This window comes from Siphateles boraxobius, unplaced genomic scaffold, assembly GCF_051911475.1.
Source record: "Siphateles boraxobius isolate OS27281-9 unplaced genomic scaffold, OSU_SipBor_1 77, whole genome shotgun sequence".
Taxonomy (NCBI): Eukaryota; Metazoa; Chordata; class Actinopteri; order Cypriniformes; family Leuciscidae; genus Siphateles; species Siphateles boraxobius.
This window is the reverse complement of record NW_027509205.1, coordinates 24,257,501-24,284,788: the sequence shown is the minus strand read 5'-3', so window position 1 is coordinate 24,284,788 and position 27,288 is coordinate 24,257,501. Positions and strand designations below refer to the sequence as shown.

Below are 27,288 nucleotides of genomic sequence, written 5' to 3'. Positions count from 1 at the left end.
ATGTTTTCGGTCTAAAATAACCGAAGAGCACCAGAGGGTTAAATCAAGATACATTTACTGGAGAACCAAATTACAAGATATTAAGTCTTGTTTACTGAACAATTAATTGAAATTAAGTGGCTCAATTAATTAATTAAATAATTAATTCAAATAAAGTGACTCAATTATCATTTTAATTGGCGGATAAACGCTGTGCGTTCGGTCAAAATGCAGCGCAGTTTGCATTCGATGTATTTATTTCGAACGATGGCTTATGATCTATTGTTGATGAATTATGACAATGTTTACTTTATGGTGTTAGTATTGTAAAATGCTTTAGATGGTTGTAAGAGTCTGTATATTTTAGTTCACTCATATGAGCAGCTGGAAGCAGTAAAAACATTTCAAAATAATAGTCCCGGTGTATTTTGGGTTTGTTTATAATTAAAACTCCCACATTTTGCAGAACATATTTTCTTTTCCTGTTATTATTAGTATTTTCCTTACAAAATAAACTTCATTTAATTCAATGTTTACAATATACATCATTTGATAGTTATTAAATAAATTCAATTCAACGCACAAATATTAAAAAGCAGTGCATTTCTTATTTTCAAATAAATGTAATTTATACATAATTTATAAATGTAAACATTTACTGAAATAAAATAAAATAATTTAATGTAATTAATTACATGATGTGCCGATGAATTAATCAAATTAATCGCAATTTAATCACACATCAAATCTGACTGAGAAATTACTCCCAAAAGATTTAAAGTCATTATTGTGTTAAATGAGAACAACTTCAAATAGACATTACAAAGAATATAGATAAAAGATATAATATTTTCTCAGTGATAGTAAAATAACACTAGTTGGAATCTAGACAAAGAAGAAGCTCAGATATAATGTAGATTATTATTCTAATGTGAAAAAATATGTGCAAACTCTTGTGTTGTGTTCTGTATGTTGTGTTCTGTTCCTTCTATGTTTAATGTCGGCGCTGTGTTTTGAGTGTTTTCTATAATCTGTGATGCTGTATGATCTAGAGTGAACCTGGATTGAGGGGTGAACCTGGAGAAAGAGGTTATCAGGGAGACAAGGTGAGTGTCAAGAGAGTCAGAACAATATATTATCAACCTTTACATGGTCATGAAATTGCAAAATTGGTGCAAACCAACACAGACTGTCCACTAGAGACATTTGAAGACTACAAAAAGTACAAACTCAAAAGATTGGTTCATGACATACATTAATTACATATCTTAAATTTAAGCATTTATGTATTTGAATTGCATTTAATATTACCATCCATTTGGATTACACAGTTTTAGCATAAACTAATAAACTTGTCAGTCATAGCCTACATAAATGAAACCGGTAATATTTCTGCACTCACAAAATCATGCCATAGTTTATTAATAACTATTTGCATCCATTTGATTCTAATTAAATAATCATATTTTCTCATTCAAGTGGCTTAGAATCAGATTAAATCTGTTAATTAAATTAAATTAATTCAGTTTCAAAGTGAACATGGTTAAAATTTCGAACAAGCGATATTCAATCTGCCTCAATGTGTGAGATTGAAACAAATTGGATTTATTGATGATAAATATATAAAGCTAGTTATTGTGTATTTAAAACACTTTCAGTTTATTAGTGCTATTACAAAAATATGACCTGTTTCATTTATGTATGAATAACAAATATGCATTACTTTAAGTTTAGTAGTTTTTCATGTTAAAACTGTGCGATACAAATGGATGGAAATTTTATATGCAGTTAAAAAATCTTATAGTTTTTGAGTTAGATTTTTTTTTATCAGTAATCATTAACTTTAGATGAAGTAATGAAACTTCACTGTTCATAGAGTGTGAGAATATTTTCTATGTCTATGGATTTGATGTTTGATGCAGACAGCGAGTAGACTTTGTGTTTTAATTGTGTTTCTCTTCCAGGGAACGGCTGGGAATCCCGGTCCAACAGGACCGCGCGGAAAACCAGGACCGATTGTAAGACCAGTGTTTTTACTCTGTGTTAAATATAAATGAAGCTCTGTGATATTCTGTTGAGTGAACTACACTGCAGAAAATGATGTTCTTCCTCTTGTTTTCCAGCACAAATGTCTAAACATTTTTTTAAACAAGATACTTTTGACTGGAGAAACAAAATGACTTCAGATATCAAGTCTTGGTTTCTGAAAAATTTCTGAAAAATTCTAATTTCATTCAGTAACATTAGGTAGAAAATGAACGAAAAATTGTGTCATAAATGGCGGTAATTCTGTCAATGGTGAGAAACCATTGTGTCATAAATGATGGGAAATTTAGTAAATGGCGGGGAAGTGTTGCACCATAAATGACGGGAAATTTGGTCAATGGTGAGAAACCATTGTGTCATAAATGATGGGAAATTTAGTAAATGGCGGGAAAGTGTTGCATCATAAATGACGGGAAATTTTGGTCAATGGTGGGAAAGTGTTGCATCATAAATGACGGGAAATTTTGGTCAATGGCGGGAAAGTGTTGCATCATAAATGACGGGAAATTTTGGTCAATGGTGGGAAAGTGTTGCATCATAAATGACGGAAATTTTGGTCAATGGTGGGAAAGTGTTGCATCATAAATGACGGAAATTTTGGTCAATGGCGGGAAAGTGTTGCATCATAAATGATTGGAAATTTGGTCAATGGCGGGAAAGCGTTGTGTCATAAATGACGGGAAATTTACTCAATGGCGGGAAAGCGTTGTGTCATAAATGACGGGAAATTTACTCAATGGCGGGAAAGCGTTGCATCATAAATGACGGAAATTTTGGTCAATGGCGGGAAAGTGTTGTGTCATAAATGACGGGAAATTTGGTCAATGGCGGGAAAGTGTTGCATCATAAATGACGGGAAATTTGGTCAATGGCGGGAAAGTGTTGTGTCATAAATTACGGAAATTTTGGTCAATGGTGGGAAAGTGTTGCATCATAAATTACGGGAAATTTGGTCAATGGCGGGAAAGTGTTGCATTATAAATGACGGGAAATTTGGTCAATGGCGGGAAAAGCGTTGCATCATAAATGACGAACAATTCTGCATAAACTCACATAATTTTGATGATTTTTTTCATTAACCAAGACTTAATATCTTCAATCATTTCACTTCTCCAATAAATATATTTTGATTTAAGAATGTTAAGATATCTGTGCTGGAAAACAAGACAGAAACCCTGAGGAAGAACATCATGTTTGCACATTTTGTGTGGTGTTTGATGTGAGGCTTATAGTTGATGTTCTCTCTCTGAAAGGGGAAAACGGGTGAACCGGGCCCTCAAGGGCCTCCGGGGCCACCAGGACCTGAGGTGAGAACCATCACTCAGGAAAACCTGTCGGAATTGACTGTAATTGTCAGAACAACTAATGAACAAACGTCCAGTTTGAAAACCCAGATTTTCACTTGATGTTCCTCGTTATTTGGGGTCCATCATGTGATGCTGTAATGTATATTTTTAGTTTATTGCAACATATGAATATGTAAATACAAATATTTAGGTATTTTGCCAGAATAGCGAAACTGGATTACATGCTTTATGGGAGGGGGCGGAGCTAAAGTGCTCTCTTGGGTGTACTCTCTGATTGGTGGAATGCTTTGCACAGCACTATGGGTAATGTAGTTTTCACTACGAATTCAGCTGTTAAACACGATTATTTTTAAAAATATGGAAATGATGGCTTCAACTAAACCATAAACCATCCATAAACAACCTCTGAGCTCACAGTAGGGATATCTTTAATGGTTTATAAGTCATTATTCAAAAAAAATTTTTAAATTCCCTATGAAGAAAACGAATGGGATTGTTACAATACGTCTAGAAAGCTAGCCGTTAGCATTCCCATTCATCTCAATGTCATTTGCAAGTGTTTTAAAGGCCAGTAACTGAGGTGGCTTGGTTGTGTGTAATAATCTAATTGTGTTTGAAGGGATTTGGTGCATGTGGACATCAGATGCCTTCCTTCGTAGTTTAATATAACAGAACATTAATCACATTCGTGCTGTTTATAGTCTTCAATAAATGCCTGAATTATGCCTTTTTTGGCAGGCATGTCTACTTCCTTGTTATTTGTGTTAGTTTTGTGTTTGGTGAAGATGATTTATCTCTTGTTAATCCCAAACATGATTGTGGCTCTTTATTAATGTAAACACAGACGCATTAGTGTATTGCAAATGGATTAAACTCAACCAGCGCAAGAGTTTAGCGTCTCGCATGCTAGTTTTTATATCACCTAAGTGGCTAGTAAGTTGCCCTCTTGTGGCACTTCTGTATTATTTTTATGTATACATTTTTAATATTTCATTTTTGAGGGAAAAAATTTCTAAAAAGGAAATTACTCCTGGTATAATTGTGTACAGCAAAAAACTTTGAGATATTAAAACTTTTAAAACTTTTTAAATCATGAATTTATTATACGATATTATGTATACACAAATGATATTAAAAATATATAATAATAAAAATTATTATTATACATTTTATATATGTAATATCTTTCTGCATTCGGAAATATTTTTTTTATCAAAATATTAAACTCAATGCATAATAATAAAAATGTGTGGTTATGATTATGCAAATATTTATTTAATTTAAAAATGTATTTAAAATGTGATTATCTAATAATCATTTAATTAAATCATGATTTATGAAGTATTATTTCTTATCAAAATATTACCAATAGTGTATAATTTTTTTGTAATGATACAACTAATAATAATTATGTTATTATTACCTAATAATGAATAATATTAAATAGAAGTATAATAATAATGTTAATTTATTATTTGTTATAATTTGAATTAACGATAATTTATTATTATTATACATTTGATATATTTTTGTCTCATTGTGACATAAAATGGATTGCAAACTGTCAAATAAATCCTGAACTTCTCTTTGGATGGGTTTTGGATCTGACTGTTACCGTGACGACCTCTCGATGTCCATTCACACCAAATGAAGTCAATAAGAGCATTTTTGTTGAATAACATAATGGCATATCCAGTAAACCATTTAAAGAACTCTTTTTCATTAGTATAGAAAATACTAGTTATGATGCCAGACCCTAATTTATAGCAAGTGGGTGGGTTCTAATGACAGGTGGGCGGAGCTTAAATGACAGCCACTTATCACTTTATAAGGTGAACATAAGGTGAAGTTCATAATGCATTTTAATGTATTTATGCCCATGTTTTTAGGGTTTCCCAGGAGACATTGGTGCACCAGGACCGAACGGCCCCCCGGGACCAAAGGTAGAGAAAACTTTTTGTGCAAATCCTTAATGTTTGTTGTACACAAAACATAGATGTATGCTTACACATCATATTTGTTCCTAAAGGCAGGTATTCATTTTGTGTTGCCTTCTAAGATACCTTAATTTTAAGTGTTGTTTTGCTCGTGATGCTGCTTAGATCGGCCGCTCACTAGAGTACATTTGTTACTCTTACCCAGTGTGTGAGTCTCTGAATGAGAGATATGTGCTTTACCCAGGGTTCATCACTGTGTGTGTGTGTGTGTGTGTGTGTGTGTGTGTGTGTGTGTGTGTGTGTGTGTGTGTGTGTGTGTGTGTGTGTGTGTGTGTCTGTGTGTGTGTGTGTGTTTAGGGTATTCAAGGATCCCTGGGCCCCCAAGGACCACCAGGGCCAAAAGGAACAGAGGTAAAGTGATGTTTCCTCTCTCACACATCTATCTATCCATCCATCCATCCTTCCATCCGTCAGTCTGTCTGTCTATCGTTCTATCTATCTATCTATCTATCTATCTATCTATCCATCAATCCATCCATCCATCGTGCACCCCCTGCCGTCACGTGGAGACAGGTAAGTGTTGTGCACCACACTCAGACCCCGCTTCGGGCCTTCTGAGCCGGGTCCCTGCCCCACTCCGGGTACGTCTGTGGTATCTCTGGTTCCCTGCCCCGGTTCGTAGAAGCCTGGAAAGTGCTTCCCAACTGGTCTAGTCGGCTTCTCCGTACCATCAGCCTCGATTCAGTTCGCCTGACATTCGCCCAAGTTAAGCGCTGTTCTTTACACTTCGGTGTTAAGCAAATGTGCCTTGTCATGCGCGCGGACATCGCACTCCTACTGGCGAATGATGCGATTGAACCGGTTCCTCCTGCCGATATGAAGACCAGCTTCTATAGCTTCTACTTCGTTGTACCCAAGAAAGGTGGTGAGTTATGGCCAATCTCGGACCTGCGACTCTTGATTCGGGCCCTGTACAAGACTCGGTCTAAAACACCTCACAGCAGGAATGTGTGTGGTCGGTGCTTTCAGAAGTGAGAAAGTGTCCCACTGAAATCTTTTCAGAGGCTCCTAGAGCATATGGCAGACGCGGCTGCAATAGCTTCCTCAATATGATAACCGCTTCAGCACTGACTTCACAGCCGAGTCCTGAGGTGGCCGTGGCAGAGCGGCACGCTCCGTGTGACAATCACCTGGCCTGCCGCCAAACCCTGTGATCAGACCTTTGTTTCTCTGGGCCACCCGCCCCTAGAACAATGTCCACCAAACACCGGCTGAGGGGCCACGTGCAATGGGCATGTAGTAACGGGGGTCTGGGCGGGCCTCCGACTGCATTGGCATCAACTGCCTCGAGTTGCTGGCAGTACACCTTGGTTTGAGAAACCGCTGCTTAGCAAGCTTGTACTGGTCTGTACAAACACTGTGCTAAGTCAGGGAGGAGAAGGTCTTGCTGGTTGCCCCTTATTGGCGAAACCGGACCTAGTTCTCCCGAACGTATGCTCCTCTCGACAGCCCTTCCTGACCCATTCTTCTGAGACATTCTCAGGGACGGCAGACCTCTGGAAACTCCATGTCTGGTCCCAAAAGGATGGGACGTGGAGGTTCTAGGTGATCTACCTCAACATGTCGTAGACACCATCACTTCTGCGAGAGCACCCTCTACAAGGCATGCTTACAACCTGAAGTGGAACCTGTTCGTTGAGTGGTATTCTTCTCTCCGGGAAGACCCCCGAAGATGTTTCAATCTCTTCCGTGCTTTCCGGCTGTCTCCCTCCACCCTCAAATTGTATGTTGCCTCTATGATTTGACGCACATCATGATGCTGTGGATACAATCCATGGGGAAGCATGACTTGATCGTCAGGTTCCTGAGGGGATTAAGGAGAGAATACCACCTTGCGCCCCCTCTATACCCTCTTGGGACTTATCTCTGGTGCTACTGCACTCAGAGAACTCCCCTTGAGCCACTTCAGGCAGCTGAGTTAAAAACCTGTTTTTAAAAGAACACTTTTCCTGCTTGTTTGGCCTCTATCAAGAGAGTAGGGGACCTGCACACAAATCATTCCTAGAATTCGGGCCGGCAACTCTCACGGTATCCTGAGACCCCAGCCTGGATTTGTGCCCTAGATTCCTACCTCTCCCTTAAACGGGACCAGGTGGTGAGCCTGCAAGCGCTGCCCCACAGGAGGCAGACCCAGCCCTGGCTTTTCTCTGTCCCTTCCGCTCCTTGTGGTTATAGCTGGACAGAACGCAAAGCCTCAGGACCTCAGACCAGCTCTTGTCTGTTACAGAGACCAGCAGAAAGGGATGGCCGTTTCCAAGCAGAGGTTGGCCCACTGGATAGTGGTTGCCATCATCTTGGTGTGTTTACCCAAGGTGCACCTTGCCCACCTAGGTAGTGAGCCTCTTCAAAGAGAGAGTGTAGCTCCTTCCTGGGTGTTGACACAGGGTGTCTCGCTGACAGATGTTTTAGAGCTGCGGGCTGGGCGACACCAAACACATTCACGAGAAAAGATCAGAAGGCTTTTGTCTAGGCACTGGAAGGTGGCAGGACTAGTGGCGTTTTAATTGGGATCCCAATCCCTGAAGGAGTGAACAGAGACCTAGTCCCGTCGCCACTATTGCTGGACCACCACGGACTCCGGGCTCCGCCCGGCTCCTCAGCGAAAAACATCCACCTCCACTTCCACTTCCGTATTCATGCCTGCGCCTCGGCGCGGAGTGTGAGATGCAGATCTTGCACGCCGAAGTGCATTGGCTCATTTTAACAGTACTCGAAAATGACAGGCTCCCTAAGCGTGATCCCAATCAGTCGATTGGTCGACTACGTCTCCATTCCCTCCTTCAGGGAACGAGGGATAAATACGTAACCGAGACGTTCTTCTCCTCCTCTTTGATTGCTCTGTTTCTCCTCGAGCTTGTGGTGTGATGCGTACGGTGATGGAAGGAATGTAGTCTTGTCTACAGGCGATGTTCTGTGGGATCTGACCGCTGAATGTTTACTAAAACGCTTCCTCGTGTGTTTCTGCAGGGAGACGAAGGCCCTCCGGGTCCACCTGGAAAGCCGGGTCCCAATGTAAGAGTCTTTCTTTCTTCCCTGATTAATCTCAGATTAACATGAAGGAGATCTGATGTAACGGCTTGTTGTGAGTGTGTAGAGGAAGATTAATTTACAATCACACCTGTGTGTGTGTGTGTGTGTGTGTGTGTGTGTGTGTGTGTGTGTGTGTGTGTGTGTGTGTGTGTGTGTGTGTGTGTGTGTGTGTGTGTGTGTGTGTGTGTGTGTGTGTGTGTGTGTGTGTCGATCCTCTACAGGGCCGAATCGGTCGGAAAGGTTTCATCGGTGAACCAGGACTTGAAGGCCTGAAGGTAAGTGTCAGTCATCAACCATCATCTTCATACTAGAACAATATGGGGGGGAAAAACAACACCGATTTTTATTTTTCCGATTATAGTATTTCCAAAATTGTTCACATTACTTGACCAGAATATTGATCATTTGTCCAAATGTAAGATTCATCACAAAGGATAAATTCATATTACTGTTTGGTTTACAGCCATGGATTCTTGTTGATGCAAGATTGTCATTTTGTTGATCTGATTTTGATTTTTTTTCAGGGAGAAATTGGAGACCCAGGAAATGCTGGGAAAAATGGCCCCCCTGTAAGTACAAATAATATCTATCCATCCGTCCGTCCGTACATCCATCCATCTATCTATCTATCTTTCTATCTATCTATCTATCTATCTATCTATCTATCTATCTATCTATCTATCTATCTATCTATCTATCTATCTATCTATCTATCTATCTATCTATCTATCTATCTATCTATCTATCTATCTATCTATCCATCCATCCATCCATCCATCCATCCATCCATTGTTCTATCAGTCTGTTTATCTTTTGGGTTCTCTAGGCAGTTTTTTTGTAAATGAAAGTTGCCTGAACTCTTAGTAACATTGTTTTTTGTTCAGTTTTTTGTTTGTTTTCCGATTGTGTGTGTTTGTGTGTTTATGCTCTTGTAAAATCAGAGTCGTGATATGAGGATCTGAAGCTGTTTGGGGAAACTTTAAAAAAAAGCCTTTTAATGTATTTCATGAGAACTTCCTCTCTTTCACTCGATCTTTCGATGGGAAGATGAGACTGCATTCAAGAGTTTTTTGAGGAGGATTTGCTTTAAACACGACGCAGAGAAACATGCGGCTCTGTAGTTCTGTGTGAAGGACTCATAATATTTGCGTTCTGGTTTGCGTTGGTCTATAGTGTACAAGCTCACATGTGTGAGGCATTAGAGATCTGTACACTTGAACAACAGTAATCTGGAGAACACCAGGTCTTTAATGAACGCCATGACATCACCCTCCAAAATGGTTTAAATCTGCAGATGAGTCGCTCGAGTCCTCAACCTCTCGAAGGCCTTCACACTTCTCAAGTGCATGTGTCTTGATTTACTGTAAGAATGTGTAGATATTTGTGCTGAAAACAGTCTTGAGTTTCCACCGAAACCTTTCAGATAAACAGTAAAACCGAAAATGATTCAGACACCAGATATCATTTTTTATATATTTTTTACTCGTGTGTGCAGGACACTATAGTTCATTTATAGTGATGAGAGCAACATAAAGTAAACTGTGACACATTATAACCCCAAAATATTCTTCATACAGTGACTACCAGTAAAATGTATCCAAATTTGTGATCAAATATTATTCAGACACTTTGAGCTGATCATGATTTGCTGAAGTGTTATTTTTTTAATAACTAATGCACCTTTTTACACCACAGACTGAACAACATGAAGCATTGCTTGGTGATTGGTTGAGCTAAACTGGTATTATCTAATTGTGTAGTTAAATTTAACAGCTGACAGATATTCAACATAATTCATGTGTGAGAGTCTAACAGAAGGACGGACAAAACCAGTGAAATATCAACTGATTTAATAACTCATATTTTATTACCATTTTCTAAACTATAGCGAGTAAATATAAACTGTGATAATGTGATAAATGTTGAAGGTGTATGATATATTTGGGTTTGACTGTAAGCTAATAATAGCTGCTGGATGATGATGTAGATGATTTTAGATGCATTCGACGTGTCTGGAGTTTTTTTTCCCTCAATATCCGTCCTCTGAGGTTTGGACGAGTGTATTTTGATGTAGTGAGTGTTACAGAAGATCTATGAACTGCTGGCCGTCGCTCAACTTTTCCAGGAAAATACAGAAACCCCTCGTCAATCCCAGCATGCACTTGGTGTCTCTCCCGTCGAACATCTGTGGTGTCTGGCCTGCTTTCAGAAAACAGGTTTTTTATTGTATTTCTTGGTTCTCCAGAAGGATCGGTTCCCCTCGCTACTGACTCTTATATGATCTGTCTGTCCTCTCTGTCTCGGATGTATAGAGATATAAAATAGCAGCTCAGATCATTTGCTCTGAGAAGAATATGATGACAAATGAGTTTTTGATTGCAGATTTTGGCATCTTTGCAAATCTGAGCACAGTTTGAGACGTTTTTGATCTCTTTTGTGACTCTAGAGGAGACCGACGTATGTGAGATTCCTGGGATCTTTTTCTCAAAACAAAATTTATCAGAAGAAAGTCTTTCTTGAGCATCAAATCATCATATTATAGTGATTTCTGAAAGATCATGTGACACTGAAGACTGGAGTAATGATGCTGAAAATTCAGCTTTGATCACAGGAATAAATTACACTGCACTATATATTCACATAGAAAACAGCTAATTTACATTGGAATAATATGTCAGAATTTTTACAGTATTTTTTATAAAATAAAAGCTGCCTTGGTGAACAGAAGAGACTTTATTTCATAAACTGACCCTAAACTTTTGACCGGTCGTATACAGGTTAATTTTAATTAATCTTGAGCAGTTTATTAACACTTAAAGTCATTATTTTTCCTGATGGAATCTTTCAAACCTTACAATAACGTCCTTTGTTTTGGAAATGCATGAAACATATAGACATGGAAAAGTCTGTAGGAGCTTTAGTCAAGCGAGCCAAAGATATCTGATGTAATGATTGACGAATGAACCGTCTAACGGAAAGTTCCCCAGGGCTGATGGTGCATGCTGGGAATCGTCCCAAAACCCCACGTGTACTGTAGCAACATACACACTACTATGGAAAATCCTGTGTCTGATTTATGAGTGTTGTGTTCATTCCTCTGGGAACTAACTTTATTTATTCTCTATTGTCATAATACATCTGTTTGTTAAAAAGAAGATAAATATGAGCAGTTTTGCTCTATGAGCTTGATTAATTCTGTTAGTAAATGTCCCTGTAAACAGTGCCGATGATTTTAGCCAGTGTGTGAAAACACTGGACGGTCTTAAAGAGACAGTTTTCACGTTATCTTTTTTTAATAAATCATAGTGTCATACTCCAAAAATATCACACAAAAAACATAAAAGCATCCTTACAGTCATTCAATAATCCTTACAATAATTCAAGTCCACTGAAGTCATACTTTGTACTTCAGTGTTTCATTTAAAAAAAATGGGATCTTTAGATATGCCATGATGTCATTGATCATTTAAAAAACATGATTACACATGAGAATTTATAGCTATGAGAGATCTTAAAGACTTAAATGTCAATATGGCCATTACTTAAAGCTATTATGTGGTTTGGAAAATAGTGCATTAGTCGTTTTTACTATAAATTTATGCTGATTTTCTGTCATTTTAGGGCTTGACAGACCCAGCCTAAATTAAATTACATTTATTTGATCAAAAATACAGTAAAAACAGTGAAATATTATTCCAATGTAAATCAGCTGTTTTCTATGTGAATATATAGTAAAGTGTAATTTATTCCTGTGATCAAAGCTGAATTTTCAGCATCATTACTCCAGTCTTCAGTGTCACATGATCCTTCAGAAATCACTATAATATGAAGATTTGATGCTCAAGAAACATTTATGATTATTATCAATGTTGAAAACAGTTCATATTTTTTTGGAAACTGTCATACATTTTATTTTTCAGTATTATTATATTATATTATATTATATTATATTATATTATATTATATTATATTATATTATATTATATTATATTATATTATATTATATTATATTATATTAAAAGCAACCTGGATATTGTTCAGATAATTTACAAACACATCCATGTGCAATTCTTCAGTTCCTGTTTGAACGCTCTCCAAAATGTGACTGGTGGAATGCAGGTGTGTGTGTGTGTGTGTGTGTGTGTGTGTGTGTGTGTGTGTGTGTGTGTGTGTGTGTGTGTGTGTGTGTGTGTGTGTGTGTGTGTGTGTGTGTGTGTGTGTGTGTGTGTGTGTGTGTGTGTGTGTGTGTGTGTGTGTGTGTGTGTGTGTGTGTGTGTTAAACCAGCTCTTGTTCTCTGTGTTGTTCAGGGTCCAGTGGGAATGATTGGAATAACCGGAGTGATCGGACAACCTGGAGAAAAGGTAAAAACTGAGTCTTTATCTTAAACCAAATGTACTTCCACCATTTTACCATAAATACATCATGATCTATATTGGAAACATGAAACATTATGATGTGCCACAGTGATGAAATGGATCAGCTACAGTGAAGATGAGATTTGCAGACTGAAATGTGTGTGTAATTGTGTGTGTTCAGGGTGATCGAGGTCCTCCTGGTGCTTTGGGTCCTCCAGGAGAGAAAGGATCAATAGTAAGAACTTATTTCACATTAACAAACATAAATCCCTCTGGGGTTCTTCGGACAAAATGGACCCGAAGAATTTAAATAAAAAAATGTGTAAAATCATAGCTTCATCGGAATGGTCCGAAATTTGGTGACTTTGTTGGTACTTGGTATATGAACACCCCAAAAAATTGGGGACAGGATTTGAATAGTCTAAGTGGTTGTAAAAAAAATGGTCACACTCAGGGCCTTCGGGTCCAAATGGTCCCGCCATAGGAAATGAATGGGAAATTGGCAAAAATGTGACAATACAGAGTTTTTTTGTGCGTACAATCTACAAATCAGCCACGATCCAAAAAAAAAGCACACAACAGTGAAGGGGTGAATCTATAAAACATCAAGAGTGCAAAACAGACACATCCACACACACACACACACACACACACACACACACAAACACACTTTTATACATGAACAAACGAATAAATTCAGATTACATATGTGTTTTGCATTTTTAAAATGCTCAGTTTGTCCACCAGATGGCATCCATCTAATTTCAAAAATTGCTTTTATGAGGTCTAGGCTTGACTCTTAAATGAAATACAGCTTTAAAAAAAATAAAAAAAAATATTTTTTTATTTTTTTATTTTCTATTATATTCAATGGGGGGGAAATGGGTCATATTTATTGCATAAATATTAATTATAAATCTTAAATTATCTCAAAACACCAAAAAAGAAAAGAAAAAATATTATAAAAAACAAGTAAAAAAAAAAAAAAGATTTTCTTTTAATAAATATGAATCAAACCCTTCCGGACCATTTGGTCCCGAAGACCCTGAGTGTGACCCTGAAATGAAGGACCCCAGAGGGTTTGCATTGCTCTGCAAAAAAAAAAAATATTTTGACTTGTACAAATATCTAAAACCCAATATCTTCAGTCATTTTACTCCTCCAGTAAATCTATCGTTTCTTGAATGTAAATTGTTGTGCAATGTGAAATGTGTGTAAATCATTAGTGAAGGCGAGTTTAACAGATTTCTGAGTAAATCAGTAGTTGGTCTGATCTTAACCCGTTCAGTAGCTGGTTAGGGTCGGTGGCTAGTGGGTTTATGGTGATAACTGTGTGTCTTTCTCTCTGTAATAGGGGTATCCGGGACTTCCAGGAGGTCCTGGAGATTTCGGCCCACAAGGTCCACCAGTAAGTTTACCCATGATCCTTTGCTGTTTCATCAAATTTCATCTGAAATAATCCTCAAGTTTTGATCATCATGAAAATCTTCACAAATAAAAACTATTTCTAAAGCCTTAATACAGTAGACAGAAGTAAAAAGCTAAACGTTGGCTATAAACGAACTACACTACGATCACTTATTCCTTTTGACCAATAGGTGGCGCTGTTGCTAAATTGGTGTTGTGTGGCCAGTGTGAGCAGATAATGGCACTTACAAAGTTTGGTGTCAATATGGCAAAGCGTTGTAAAGTTACAGCCTCAGAATCAGCTTGGCGTCATGCCATCAAATTTGTTAATGCGTTATATGAGAATGTTTGGTCAATCAAAAAGTCTTCATGCGGTCTGAAGGTAATTTAAGATGATTTTGGTGAAAATCGGTCAAGGAGCTATTTGAAAAAGTAGGCTTTCAAAAATAATTATAATTACGTACAGCAATTTTGATCAACTATGGTGTAACTTGTATCATTATTCTTGTTATGACTCAAGGAACTTATCCAGAGCAGTTTCATTAAATTAATCCAAATTAATAAAAAGCTATTAGCATTTGTTTAAATTTCCCAACAGTGGGTGGTCCTGATGACGCATATAGAGTTTCGTAACGATACCATAATGCATTCAGAAAATACAGTATTTTATGACAAAATTTTAAATTGCTGACATTAAAAATGGTTGACACAAAATTGGGTAGCATTCGACTCGGCATGATGCACTGAATTAAAAGAGACCCGTTTTATAAATTTTTGGGCAAACCATACAGAACTTGTAAAAAGTAAAAAGAGCTATTTTTCATATCTCCTGACCAGTAGGTGGCGCTGTGCTGAAACGCTGCATGTAACCGCAGGTCATGCTTGTGATGACATGTACCAAGATTCATCTCAATATGTTTAAGCATGGCAGAGATATAGCCTCGCATCCAATTTTGGCATGTTCTTTGATGAATTCGTTCACGCGTTATTCAAGAACAGTTGAGTTTATCAAAAAGTTTTTAATAGCTTTTTGCCAGCATGATTTGAAGATGATCTGAGCTTATTTTGGTGAAAATCGGATGAACCACGACGAATCATCTTGAGCTGAGGAATCAGAGAAGAATTTTGTTTCTAGCCCCACGACGCCGACATGCGACGACTCTATTTTAGTAACGGTTTCTATTTTTTGCAACTTTTTTGGTGGCACTAGAGGGATTGAGTTAGAGACGCCAAATTTAGCTGTGGTTAATGTTTGGACTGGCTTCTATCTGTGTGCCAGAATTTCATTATTTTCCTGCAAGCGGTTCTATGGGCTGCTGTAGACTCAAGTGAAAGAAGATGACACTAACACATACAACAGGCGCCTACACACATTCAGATATACTTTTGAGTCTCCAACAGTCTTTTACAATATATGATGGTGCTTGAACAATGGTAATAATTGAACTTATGTAATATGTCAAAGTACCATGGTATTATTTTATCTGGTGTGATTTAACTGGTTGATTTTAGGGAGAAACACATCAACGTTAAAACTTTACTTTGCCTCTTTCTGTCTGTCTCTCTTTCTCAAGGGTCCACAAGGGCTGAGAGGAGCAGCAGGTGTTTCTGGGCCCAAAGGACGAAGGGTAAGAGTAGTGAAGAAAAAGTATGATTCTATCGCTTGTTGCGTTGCTATTGATGTCAATGCGTCAATCAATCAATCAATCAGTCACCCAATCAATCAACCAATCACCCAATCAATCAATCAATCAATCAATCAATCAATCAATCAATCAATCAATCAATCAATCAATCAATCAACCAATCAACCAATCACTAACCGATCAATCAATTAACTAATCAATCAATCACCCAATCAATCAACCAATCAATCAACCAATCAAAAAAACAACCAATCAACCAACAAACCAATCAACCAACCAATCAATCAATCAACCAACAAACCAATCAACCAACCAATCAATCAATCAACCAATCAACCAACCAATCAATCAATCAATCAATCAATCAATCAATCAATCAATCAATCAATCAATCAACCAACCAATCAACCAATCACTAACCGATCAATCAATTAACTAATCAATCAATCACCCAATCAATCAACCAACCAATCAACCAATCAATCAACCAATCAATCAATCAATCAATCAACAACCAATCAACAACCAATCAATCAATCAACCAATCAACCAATCAACCAATCAATCAACCAATCAATCAATCAATCAACCAATCAATAACCAATCAATCAATCAACTAATCAATTATTTATAACTTTTATTTATATAGCACAATAAAAGCAACAGTAGTTGGCCATTGTGCTGTACATCAAGATAAATATCTAAAAAAAACAACCGCAAAACAAGTGATAAAGTGAGTTTACATCGAAAACACCAATCAGAAAATTCAATGTTAAGATCAAGGACAGTTGTAAGCCTGTGAAAAGAGCCAAGTTTTTAACTTAGATTTTAAAAAAAGCAAAGCAAACAGGATTCTGAATTGAAGGAGAGCAATTTGATTGGTGGAATGCTTTGATTGACAGTTTTGCATGATGTGAAACTTTTGTTTTTGTCATGTTTATTAGTTTTTTTCATGTTCATGGTCAGTTCATTTTAAATTCTGTTGCTGGTTTGAAATATGTAATTTAATTGTGAGTAGTTTTTGAGATTTCAGGGTTCTCCCATTCAAGTAGATAAGACTTTTCTTGAAAAAGACTTTTACCGCTGGCTGATTGTCCTAGTAATGAGTTCACAAGCTCTGTTTGTACAACGCTTCAGTTTAATGCATTCAGCTCTCTATCTGTTCAGCGATCAGTGTGTCCACAAGTTTTGCGAGTGAGTGAATCGTGTTTCCCAGATAAACTACAGGGACCTCTAGCGGTCAAACTGAATATGACCCCAAAATCTAAAAGAAATCTAACTACTGTGTATATACACAATGTGAAATATAAATGTTTGTGTGTATATTATTTTAGTATCATTAAAACGCAATTATAATTTTTCTATTTTTAATTTGATTTTTATTTATCATTCAGTTTCTGTTAAAAGTTTTAGTAATTTAATTGTGTGCTATTGTCATTTTTATTCTTTTTTTATTGTCTATATAGTTTTTATTAAGTTTTAGTTAATTTAGTTTTAGTTATTTTATTACATCAACTTAAACATAAATGAACAAAAATGCTGTCAACTATCTCAAATATAATGTTTTTTATGTATATATTTTTTAGTTAAATTTTATATTTATAAAATTCTAAGCTTTTTTTTTAGATTTTCATGATTGCACTTATTTAATTTGCCTTATTGACTTAATTTGGTTAATTATCATGAATGTAATCTAATGCAATACAAAATATTATTTATTTCTTTTGATTTTGAAATGATCTATGAACCTGACGTGTATTTTACAACTTTAGATCAGAGTCACCTGGTTAATAAGATAATTCAAGGAAAATATTTAATAGACGCAGTGATTTCTGAATTAGGTAGGTAGGTAGGTATAATTTATTGTCCCAATGGGAAATTTGTTAGCAAATACAGCCAGTTTAATAACAGGTCAGCGAGAGGGTAAATGCTCATGAATTACGAGCAGGAAACCTTGACTAACATAATAAGCGTGGAAGAGAAAGAGTGTGTTTGACGTGAGTGCTAATGACACAGGATGAAGTGTGTCCAAGGCCACAGAAGCTGATGAAAAGAGGTTTGAGGTTCATGCCAAACTCTGCAATTAAGAGAATGTTCCCCTCTGTTCTGTTTATATAAAACTGCGCAGATCTCATTTTAATGATGGTGAGGATGGGCGACTTTAAACCCCCGTGTGAAAACATGGCAGACAGATCGCTTACACATCCTGAACAAAGAGCTCAGGCCTTCTGAAGAACGTCTAGAGTCTCCGTTCATGAACCCAACGTCAACAGATGAGACTCCTCTTATGTAAAACACACACCTAGACCGCTTTTAAGACATTACAGGCCAGTTCCAGATTCAAAATCAATAGAATTCCTTTTAAGATCAACTTCTTATGGCCAAATACTAAGGCAGCTTTGCATGGCACTCCCAGAATGCACTGCAACAAGCTCAGTTGAACAAAATGAGAGAAATGTTGTTATAAATATCCCTGTAATTAATTCCGTGCTGAAAGTATAGATTGACAAATAGTTTAATGATATGTAATATTTAAACCAGTGTTTTTAGTATTATTTATATACGTTGTAGTATTTATTCTGAATTAGATTTTTTTTTTTAGAATTCATTTTCATTTTAGTTGGACGTTTTTGTTTTTAAAAAACAAAACTTTAATTTATTTTTATTCTATTTTTTAGTCATTTTTATTATTTCAACTTAAATGTATTTAAGTTTGTTTACAGTCATTTTGGTTTAAGTTTTTTTTGCAGTATTTTTATGTGCTTTTGTCATTTTTATTTCAAATGTTTCAGTTTAGCTTAAACAAATATTTTAGTTTTAGTAATTGCAGTTCTTTAATTGATTTATTTCAGTTAGTTGTAGGCAAAATGTTTTTATTCTTATTATTATGTTTTTTATTACATTTTTCAGCTTTATTTCAGTTTATTTTTTTAGCTTTAGTTAACAATAACAACATTGATAAGTTGTAACACCTTGTGTGTCTGTGAATTTAAGTTTTAATTATATAATTTTAATGTTTCATTGTATATTTTATATTTTATCATATTTCTATTTTATTATTTATTTTTAATAGTTTTAGGAAACAATAACAACACTGACATATCACATAAAACACTAAACATTTTAACACCAAACTATTATTATTATTGTTATTACTATTGATGTTCCATCTCAGTTAGGCTTGGACAGCGAGGCAGTGTAACAGAACGTCTCTTATTTTGGTTTTGGATTCTCGTTGTGTTTGGTCTGGCGTGTCACTCGTCTCCACTCTGCTGGCTCATTGATCAACTATCTGGACTGTTTATAAGGATGGACTTGATTAAATAAATCTCACAAGATGATCATGAAAGTGTTTTCAGTATGTATAGATGTTATATGATAGTCATGATGTTTAAGGCAAAATGCTACAGGAAAAAAAAAATTCATGCACTGGTCAATTTTGAGATTTTAGACCATAACATGTCCTCTTTCAGACCAGTGGAAAGAAAACATCCAAAATGCACATTTAAGTGTTTTATCGTATTGCACGTTTTCTCTTTGCATCGGTATATTTCAATTACGGTACATATTTTAAAAGCCTGTGAGTTTTTTCCTCCATTTCAGCAGCAAGTATAAACACCAAACTTTACAGTTTTATTCCTGTCTATATTCTGAAGGTTTTTACAGAGGGGTTTGTTCATATACCATTTACATTGATTTATATAACATCTTATTCCTAAAAACATATTTTTCTCCATCTATTAACTGAATTTTCTGATTTATGCAATGATAAAAAGGGATATCCAAAATCCCCTCAGTAAAAACACTTAACTCTAATATGTCAACAAAATCAAACAAGAATTTTGAACCTGGCTTTATTCAATGTTCAGATCTATTTCCTGGAAATGAATGCAAATTAGTGCACATTCAATTAGACAATGCCTCATTTGCATATATTTAAACATAACTTTTCAGAAAACATGTAATACAATTTTTCTTTCTTAATGTTTTTCTTAATTCTTAATGTAATCAATCAGCTGGGGAATCATGGTGATTTGGGGGGGGGATTTAAAAGAATTTATAATATATATTATATATTCTAGGGGCTCTATATTTTATCTTAACCCCTAGCATGAGATTTTTTTATTATTTTAGAATGTTATTTTAGAACATATTAATGCCACACTGTATGACATATGTATAGCTTTAATTAAGTTTTTTCTTTTTTATTCAAAATATTTACAAATTTGTTAATTATGTCATGAACTATATGATATATTCTGATAGTCAAATATGTGGAAGGAAATGTGTTTTGTCGTTTAAACACCTTTATAATGATCATGTTAGTTGATCTATGACGTTAGTTAGTTTTCACCACAATTCAGAGAATCGCATCTGTCGGATTTCTGTAAATTCATCTATTTCTCCCAAAATACATCAAAGTAAGTGGCCGGTGATCTGGGAGAAGATTAGAGTCAACTTTATAGTTTCCTACACAATGTGTATCTGATATTTGTAAAACACTTATTTGAGTGTGAAATCACAGCGAGACTTGTTGGGCTCATATATGGTGTGTGTTTTTGTCTTTTAGGGCCCGAGAGGACCTGACGGCCCTCCAGGAGAGCCAGGCCACGAGGGCGTAAAGGTATATCACCATATACTGTATACCATATATCTTCTACAATATTAGAATAAAAGGTTCTTGACTCAATTTTAAAGAACCCTTTATGCTAAAATATTTCTATACAAGTAGAAATGTCTGAAATTACTGCATAACACTTTCATGTTTAACAGGTTATTTAATCTTTTTCTAGTGATAAATTTTGAACTTTAATCAGAATTAAAAATGAATTCAAACTAAATCCATAAAATTATCCCATTATGGGAACCACTTAAAGGTTCTATATATGAAGGCCCTGTCGGAAACCATTTAGGTTTTATATGGAACCGTATCTTCTTATAGTGTATTATATTCACACATTGACAATTATATGAAAGCTAAACTCTTTTATTCGGGGAAAACATTGTGATGGCATCATTTATGTCCCTAGAACTTCCTGTTTCACTGCAAAAAAATGCTTTTCTTACTCAGTGTTTTTGTCTTGTTTCCAGTCCAAATATATAAAAATTCTTAAATCAAGATCCATTTTCTAGATGAGTGAAATGACATGAGATATTATGTCCTGTTTTCTGGGGAATTGATCAAAATTAAGTGAGTTGATGCTTAAAAGAAGCAAAAATATCTGCCAATGATGTAAGAAAAATAATCTTAATTCAAACAGAAACAACATTGTTTTTCTCACCCCATTGGCAGATAATTTAGCTTGTTTTAAGCAAAAACTCACTTCACTTTTATTTATTTCCTCAGAAAATAAAACTTAATTTCTAATCATTTTACTACTTTAGTAAATGCATCTTGATTTAAGAAATGTTTGATATTTGGACTGGAAACAAGAGAAAAATACTAAGTAAGAAAAGCATTTTTTGCAGTGTTCAAAGGGAAATAGGCTATATCACACATGATAGAAAACTGCACTCTTTAGATGGTTTCATGGGGCCTTTCACACCATCGCAGATCCTAAAGCAATTACACTGATTAGCATTATAAACGCAGTGAATGATCTGATGCTCAGAGACACGTCACACATGCTTGACGGCTCGACTGCTTTTATTTCTCAGGGTGAAAAGGGATCTGGAGGGAAGAATGGAGATCCGGGATTCATTGTAAGCACCTCTGTGTTTAGTTTATAGATAAAGTGAGATAAAATCTTCATTTAAGGACATCCTCAAGTGGGAAAACTATTCATACTTCAATTAAATGTGTGTTTTTGAGGGTTTGTGCTAGTCTGTAGTCATCATAACAAGCTTTATATGCAAACAATCATCATACTGTATATGAGACTGTATGTTTGATGTGCTAGATCAACTTGTTTTTCTGCAGATTATACATTCACACACACAAAGTATTTTTGTTAATTGAAATAAAGATAAAATAACATAGAAAAAATTTAATTTAAAAAGAAAAACGCACTAAAGTTAAACTGAGAGGGTTTATAGCACTTGCGTATTGTTGTCCTACTGTTAGTTTTACTGCTTCTATTGTTCTCATTTGTAAGTCGCTTTGGATAAAAGCGTCTGCTTAATGAATAAATGTAATGTAAATATTTGTTGAAAATGTTAAAGTTGAAAGTACTAAAATTGACAAAGTTGAAATTTTAAGCTTAATGAAATGAAATCTAATGTTAAATTAAATTTAAGATAAATCATAATATAAGCCTTAATAAAGCACATAAAAAAGAACATATATTTATAAAAGGAAATCTTAAAAAAGCCTAATTTGAAATATGAATAAATACTATAAACTAAACTAAAATACTTATAAATGTGTGTTTATTAGACCAATTATAATAACTACAGACCTGGGTTGTTATAATTAAATAAAAATAAAAATAAAAAAATTAATTCAAATATAGAAAAACTCAGCTAGTTACTAAGGCAGCGTTATTTTTAATTTAGATTTTAATTTAGTTTAACTTGATCTACTAAATTAACAAAAACTGAAACAAACAAACAAACAAATAAATAAAACTATATGCACATATAAGAATTTACTTTAAATAAAAAATAAAAAATGACAAAAACATACAACAAAATTACTAAAACTTTAACACAAGTTTTGACATTTTCAGAAGTGAATAAAGACATGATTTAGCCCTTTTTGGACCATAAAATCTGTTTAATGACATATGCAATATGATTTTGGCGGGATTTAGAACATTTCTAGGGTAATATTTCTATAGTTTTATTCCCAAAAGCACAAAAAATACTAAATACACACAATTTACAGCTGAGAGATCAGAGAGATATGTTATTAAAGTGCTTGAGATTGGATCCATAACTCTGGTCTGATGTAGGAGACTTCTAGTTCATCTTTACAGCGAGCTGAAGGTGTGTGTGTGTGTGTGTGTGTGTGTGTGTGTGTGTGTGTGTGCGTGCGTGCGTGCGTGCGTGCGTGCGTGCGTGCGTGCGTGCGTGTGTGTGTGTGATGGGCAGGTTTAGGGGTAGGGTTAGTGTGTGTGTGTGTGTGTGTGTGTGTGATGGGTAGGTTTAGGCGTAGGGTTAGTGTGTGTGTGTGTGTGTGATGGGTAGGTTTAGGGGTAGGGGTAGGGTTAGTGTGTGTGTGTGTGTGTGTGTGTGTGTGTGTGTGTGTGTGTGTGTGTGTGTGTGTGTGTGTGTGTGTGTGTGTGTGTGTGTGTGTGTGTGTGTGTGTGTGTGTGTGTGTGATGCGCAGGTTTAGGGGTAGGGTTAGTGTAAGGGAATAGAATATACAGTTTGTACAGTATAAAAATCATTATGTCTATGGAAAGTCCCCATAAAACATGGAAACACTACATGTGTGTGTGTGTGTGTGTGTGTGTGTGTGTGTTTGCAGGGTAAAGCTGGAGGTCCAGGGAAGAGAGGAGCAGCAGGACCCTCTGTAAGTCTCTGAAACTGTCATGCTTCTGGCTTAACTACGCTTCGGTTTACAGTAACTGTTTTATCCAGTGTACATCGATTCTTATGAGTCAGTCACAGAAACTCACTGAACTACAGCATTATACTCTAATCATCTCCAAAATGAAACTTAGATTTACAATTGTGTCATGTTGTTTTTACGGACATAAATTAGTCTAAGTATTGATTTATGGAAACATGAGATAATAACTGATACTTTGATTTAAAAATAGTCAAATATGTTGCCAAAATACTATTGTTTTTGTTCAAATAAATACTATTATTTTGTTTAATACTTAAAAAGATAAAAAATATTCATATCAAAATAGTAAACTGTTGCCAAAAATACAATTGTTTTTAATCATCAAATGTATAAAAATTGCCCTATTAAAATATATCGCAAATAAGTACTATTTTCTTGGTACTCAAAAGTAAGAAAATAATCACATTAAAATCGTAAACTGTTGCCAAAATACAATTATGTTTTTTAATGCTCAAAAATATTGATATTGTCTTATTCGTAAAATATGTGGCAAAATAATTTAATTTTAATTTTTAAAAAAATGCTACATTTCAACATGCAAAAATATTCAAATATTTTGGTATTAAAGTATTAAAAAAAATTTTGTTTAAACAAATACCATTATTTTTTAATACTCAAAAGTATGAAAATAATCAAATTAAAATAGTAAACTTTCAAAAAATACAATTATTTTCTTTTAATACTCAAAAGTATTGATATTGTCATATTAAAATTGTAAAATATGTTACCAAAATACTTTTATTTTTATTCAAATAAATGCTATTTTTCAACGTGCAAAAGTATTCAAATAATCATCTACCAAATATTAAAATATATTGCCAAATACTGTTATTTTTGTTTAAATAAATGATACTATTTCCTCTCAATACTGAAAACGTCTCAGGTTACTATTGTAACCGTAGTTCCCTGAGAACAGGGAACGAGACGATGCGTCCATCGACGCCATGGGAACGCCCCCAGCGTGACTGCGTCTGAAGCATCTATGTCAACTAGTCCAATGGAAAGAATGAGCGTCACGGGCGGGTGACGTCATGACCAGGATATGATAAAAGCACATCCGGTGCAAACCGGCATTAGCTTCGAAAATTGCCGAAGCAAGCCGATCACAGGGATGCAGGAAGTATGGCAGGGTGACGCATCGTCTCGTTCCCTGTTCTCAGGGAACTATGGTTACAATAGTAACCTGAGACGTTCCCTTACGAAGGGAACTCAACGATGCGTCCATCGACGCCATGGGAACGAGAATACCCAAAGCGCCAGACTTTCAAATGCCTGAGTGTCAGCCTGTTGTCACACTGCACCAAGCACCTGGGATCCTGGGGCAGCATCCAGGTCCAAGCTGTAAAACCTCATGAATGTGAGCGGTGAGGACCAGCCCGCCGCATCACAAACGTCTTGGAGAGAACTCCAGATAATACGCTTAGAAGCCATACTCCTAGTGGAATGAGCCCTGACCACCAAATGGTTGGCCAGAAGACTCACAAGCAAGAAGAATAGTCTCGACTATCTATATGCTCAATAGGTTGGATTTTCTCGACAGAGAAGTCCGATGAACATAAGTGTCCAGTGCTCGCACTGGCACAAGAGGTTCAGCTTTTCCTGGTCCGAAAAATGGGGGAGGACAGAAACCTGCAGCACAATAGGCCTCGGAATAATGGTAGGCACCTTTGGAACATATCCATGTTTCGGGTAAGATTGCCTTGGCCATCCCGGTGCACTCAAGGCAGGTGGGGACCGAAAGGGCCTGAAGGTCTGACTCTTATAGGGACGAAATAGCTAGCAGAAAATAGTCTTAAAAGAAAGGAACTTCTCTGAGACCAAATCTAAGGGCTCGAAGGGAGCCCCAGATAGGCCTTCTAGAACTATTGCAAGGTCCCAAGCCAGCACCTTAGTGCAAGTTGCATGCCTCAGCCTCAAAGTGCCACGAAGGAAACGAGTGATCAGGGGGTCTCGACCCAAAAATGTACTACCCACCAGGGCGTGGAAAGCCGCAATGGCCGCCACACATATTATACCTTAAGCGTGGAAGGACATAGACCTGATACAAAGCGTTCTTGCAGAAACTCGAATACTGTGTTTACTGAACAGTTAACCGGATCCCACTGACGCTGGTAACACCAAGAAGTGAAAAACTCTCGAAATAGTGAATATAGTTTCCTCGTAGCGGGAGCTCTGGAGCTTAGAATGGTCTAAACAACCTCGGTTGAGACACCATTCTCTATGAGTTGGGCCCCCTCAGAGGCCAAACCCACAGTTCCCAAATCCCCTGCCGGGGGTGCAATATTGCATCCCCTGCCTGAGACAGAAGGTCTCTCCTGATCGGGACCTCCAAGGGAGGTCCGTCGAGGAGAAAAATTAGGTCCGCAAACCAAATTCAGCTCGGCCAGGGTGGTGCTACTAAATAGGCTTATTCCATCCTGGCGGATTCACTCCAGAACTCCTGGGAGCAGAGCAACGGAGGGAAATGCGTACAGACGTAGCCTCGGCCACGTCTGCACCATAGCATCCAGCCCCGAGGGGACTGGTTGAGTGAGGGATAACCAGAGTGGACAGTGCGTCGTATGCTGAGACGAGAACAAATCCACTTCTGCCTGGCCGTAAAACTCCCATATTTGCTCCACCGCCTCGGGGTGGAGTCCCCTGGCCTCAGCCCCTGCCTCGACAGGGTGTCTGCTCCAATATTCTGGCCCCCCCCGGAATATACACTGCCCTCAGACAGCGTAATTTCTTGAGGGACCAAAATAAGAGGCCACCAACGTGTTGTCTGTGGGTCAAGAACCAGAGTTTCCACCATATAACCAAGGCGCGGGGATACTGCCGCGTGATCTTGATCGTAAGGAGTGGGTTTCCCCTCAGGGAGAACCCTCTGGTCCTGAGCCACCTCTGTAAAGGTCTCACGTACAGCAGGTCAAAGGGTATCACATTGGACGCTGCTGCCCTGAGGCCTAACAGTCACTGTTCCAGAACAACACATGATGGCCCCTCAGGTCTGGGAGGAGATGTCTCAACGCATTGAAGACGACCATCATCTCTAGGCAATTCATGTGCCAAGAGAGATGATGACTCCTCCACAAGCCCTGAGCTGAGCGGCCTTCCAATACCGCTCCCCAGCCGGTGAGGGAAGCATCTGTCGAGATCACAACTCGATGGCAAAGAGCTCCCAACACCGGACCCTGGGTTAGGAACCAGTGTTTCCTCCATATAACCAAGGTGCGGAGACACCGCCGCGTGATCTTGATCATACGAAGTGGGTTTCCCCTCGGGGAGAACCCTCTGGTCCTGAGCCACCACTGTAAAGGTCTCATGTACAGCAGGCCAAAAGTTATCCCGTTGAACGCTGCTGTCACAAGACCCAACAGTCTCTCTAACTGTTTTACAGTGCGTGACTGGCCTAGCCTCAGCTCTTTTGTGGCTGTTAGGATAGCAGCTACACGAACGGGCGACAGAGTGGCCCGCATCGTCACTGAATCCCATACCACACCAAGGAAAGTGGTTCTCTGTACTGGAGAAAGCACACTCTTCTTGGCATTGAGCCCCAACCCCAACATCTGCATAGGAGCGAGAACGACACCTCGGTGCCGAACCGCTAACTGTTCTGATTCCGCTAGAATCAGCCAGTCATCTATGCAATTCAGAATGCATATGCACTGCAGCCTGGCGGGGCCAGAGCTGCGTCTACACGCTTCGTGAATGTGCGGGGTGATAGAGCTAGACCGAAAGGAAGTGCCTGATACTGGTGTTCTTTGCCCCAAAGAAAACCTCAGGAACCTCCTGTGCTGAGGGAGGATGGAGATATGGAAGTATGCGTCTTTTAGATCTATCGTGACAAACCAGTCCTCGGATCTGATTTGAGTCACGATCTGTTTGAGTGTCAGCATTTTGGAATTGAGTTCCAGCACCAAACACTCCAACAGACGAAGATCTAGTATGTGACGCAGCTCTCCATCCTTTTTTGGAACAATGAGATAACGACTGTAAAGACCCGACGCAATGTCGGGTGAGTA

At 37.2% G+C, this 27,288-nt stretch overlaps 1 protein-coding gene across 2 annotated transcripts in view; it reads left to right on the top strand.

Moving 5' to 3' along the window:
* The window catches only part of col24a1 (collagen type XXIV alpha 1), a 153,356-nt gene that overhangs the window by 79,759 nt on the left and 46,309 nt on the right, over positions 1-27,288 (top strand). For both annotated transcript variants that reach the window (XM_077218635.1, XM_077218634.1), the window contains 15 exons: positions 1,032-1,085; positions 1,944-1,997; positions 3,279-3,332; positions 5,222-5,275; positions 5,627-5,680; positions 8,297-8,341; positions 8,581-8,634; positions 8,884-8,928; positions 12,668-12,721; positions 12,897-12,950; positions 14,070-14,123; positions 15,697-15,750; positions 20,339-20,392; positions 21,427-21,471; positions 23,180-23,224. In XM_077218635.1, the coding sequence (XP_077074750.1) occupies positions 1,032-1,085; positions 1,944-1,997; positions 3,279-3,332; positions 5,222-5,275; positions 5,627-5,680; positions 8,297-8,341; positions 8,581-8,634; positions 8,884-8,928; positions 12,668-12,721; positions 12,897-12,950; positions 14,070-14,123; positions 15,697-15,750; positions 20,339-20,392; positions 21,427-21,471; positions 23,180-23,224 (774 nt within the window). The remainder of the gene's footprint in view (positions 1-1,031; positions 1,086-1,943; positions 1,998-3,278; positions 3,333-5,221; positions 5,276-5,626; positions 5,681-8,296; positions 8,342-8,580; positions 8,635-8,883; positions 8,929-12,667; positions 12,722-12,896; positions 12,951-14,069; positions 14,124-15,696; positions 15,751-20,338; positions 20,393-21,426; positions 21,472-23,179; positions 23,225-27,288) is intronic.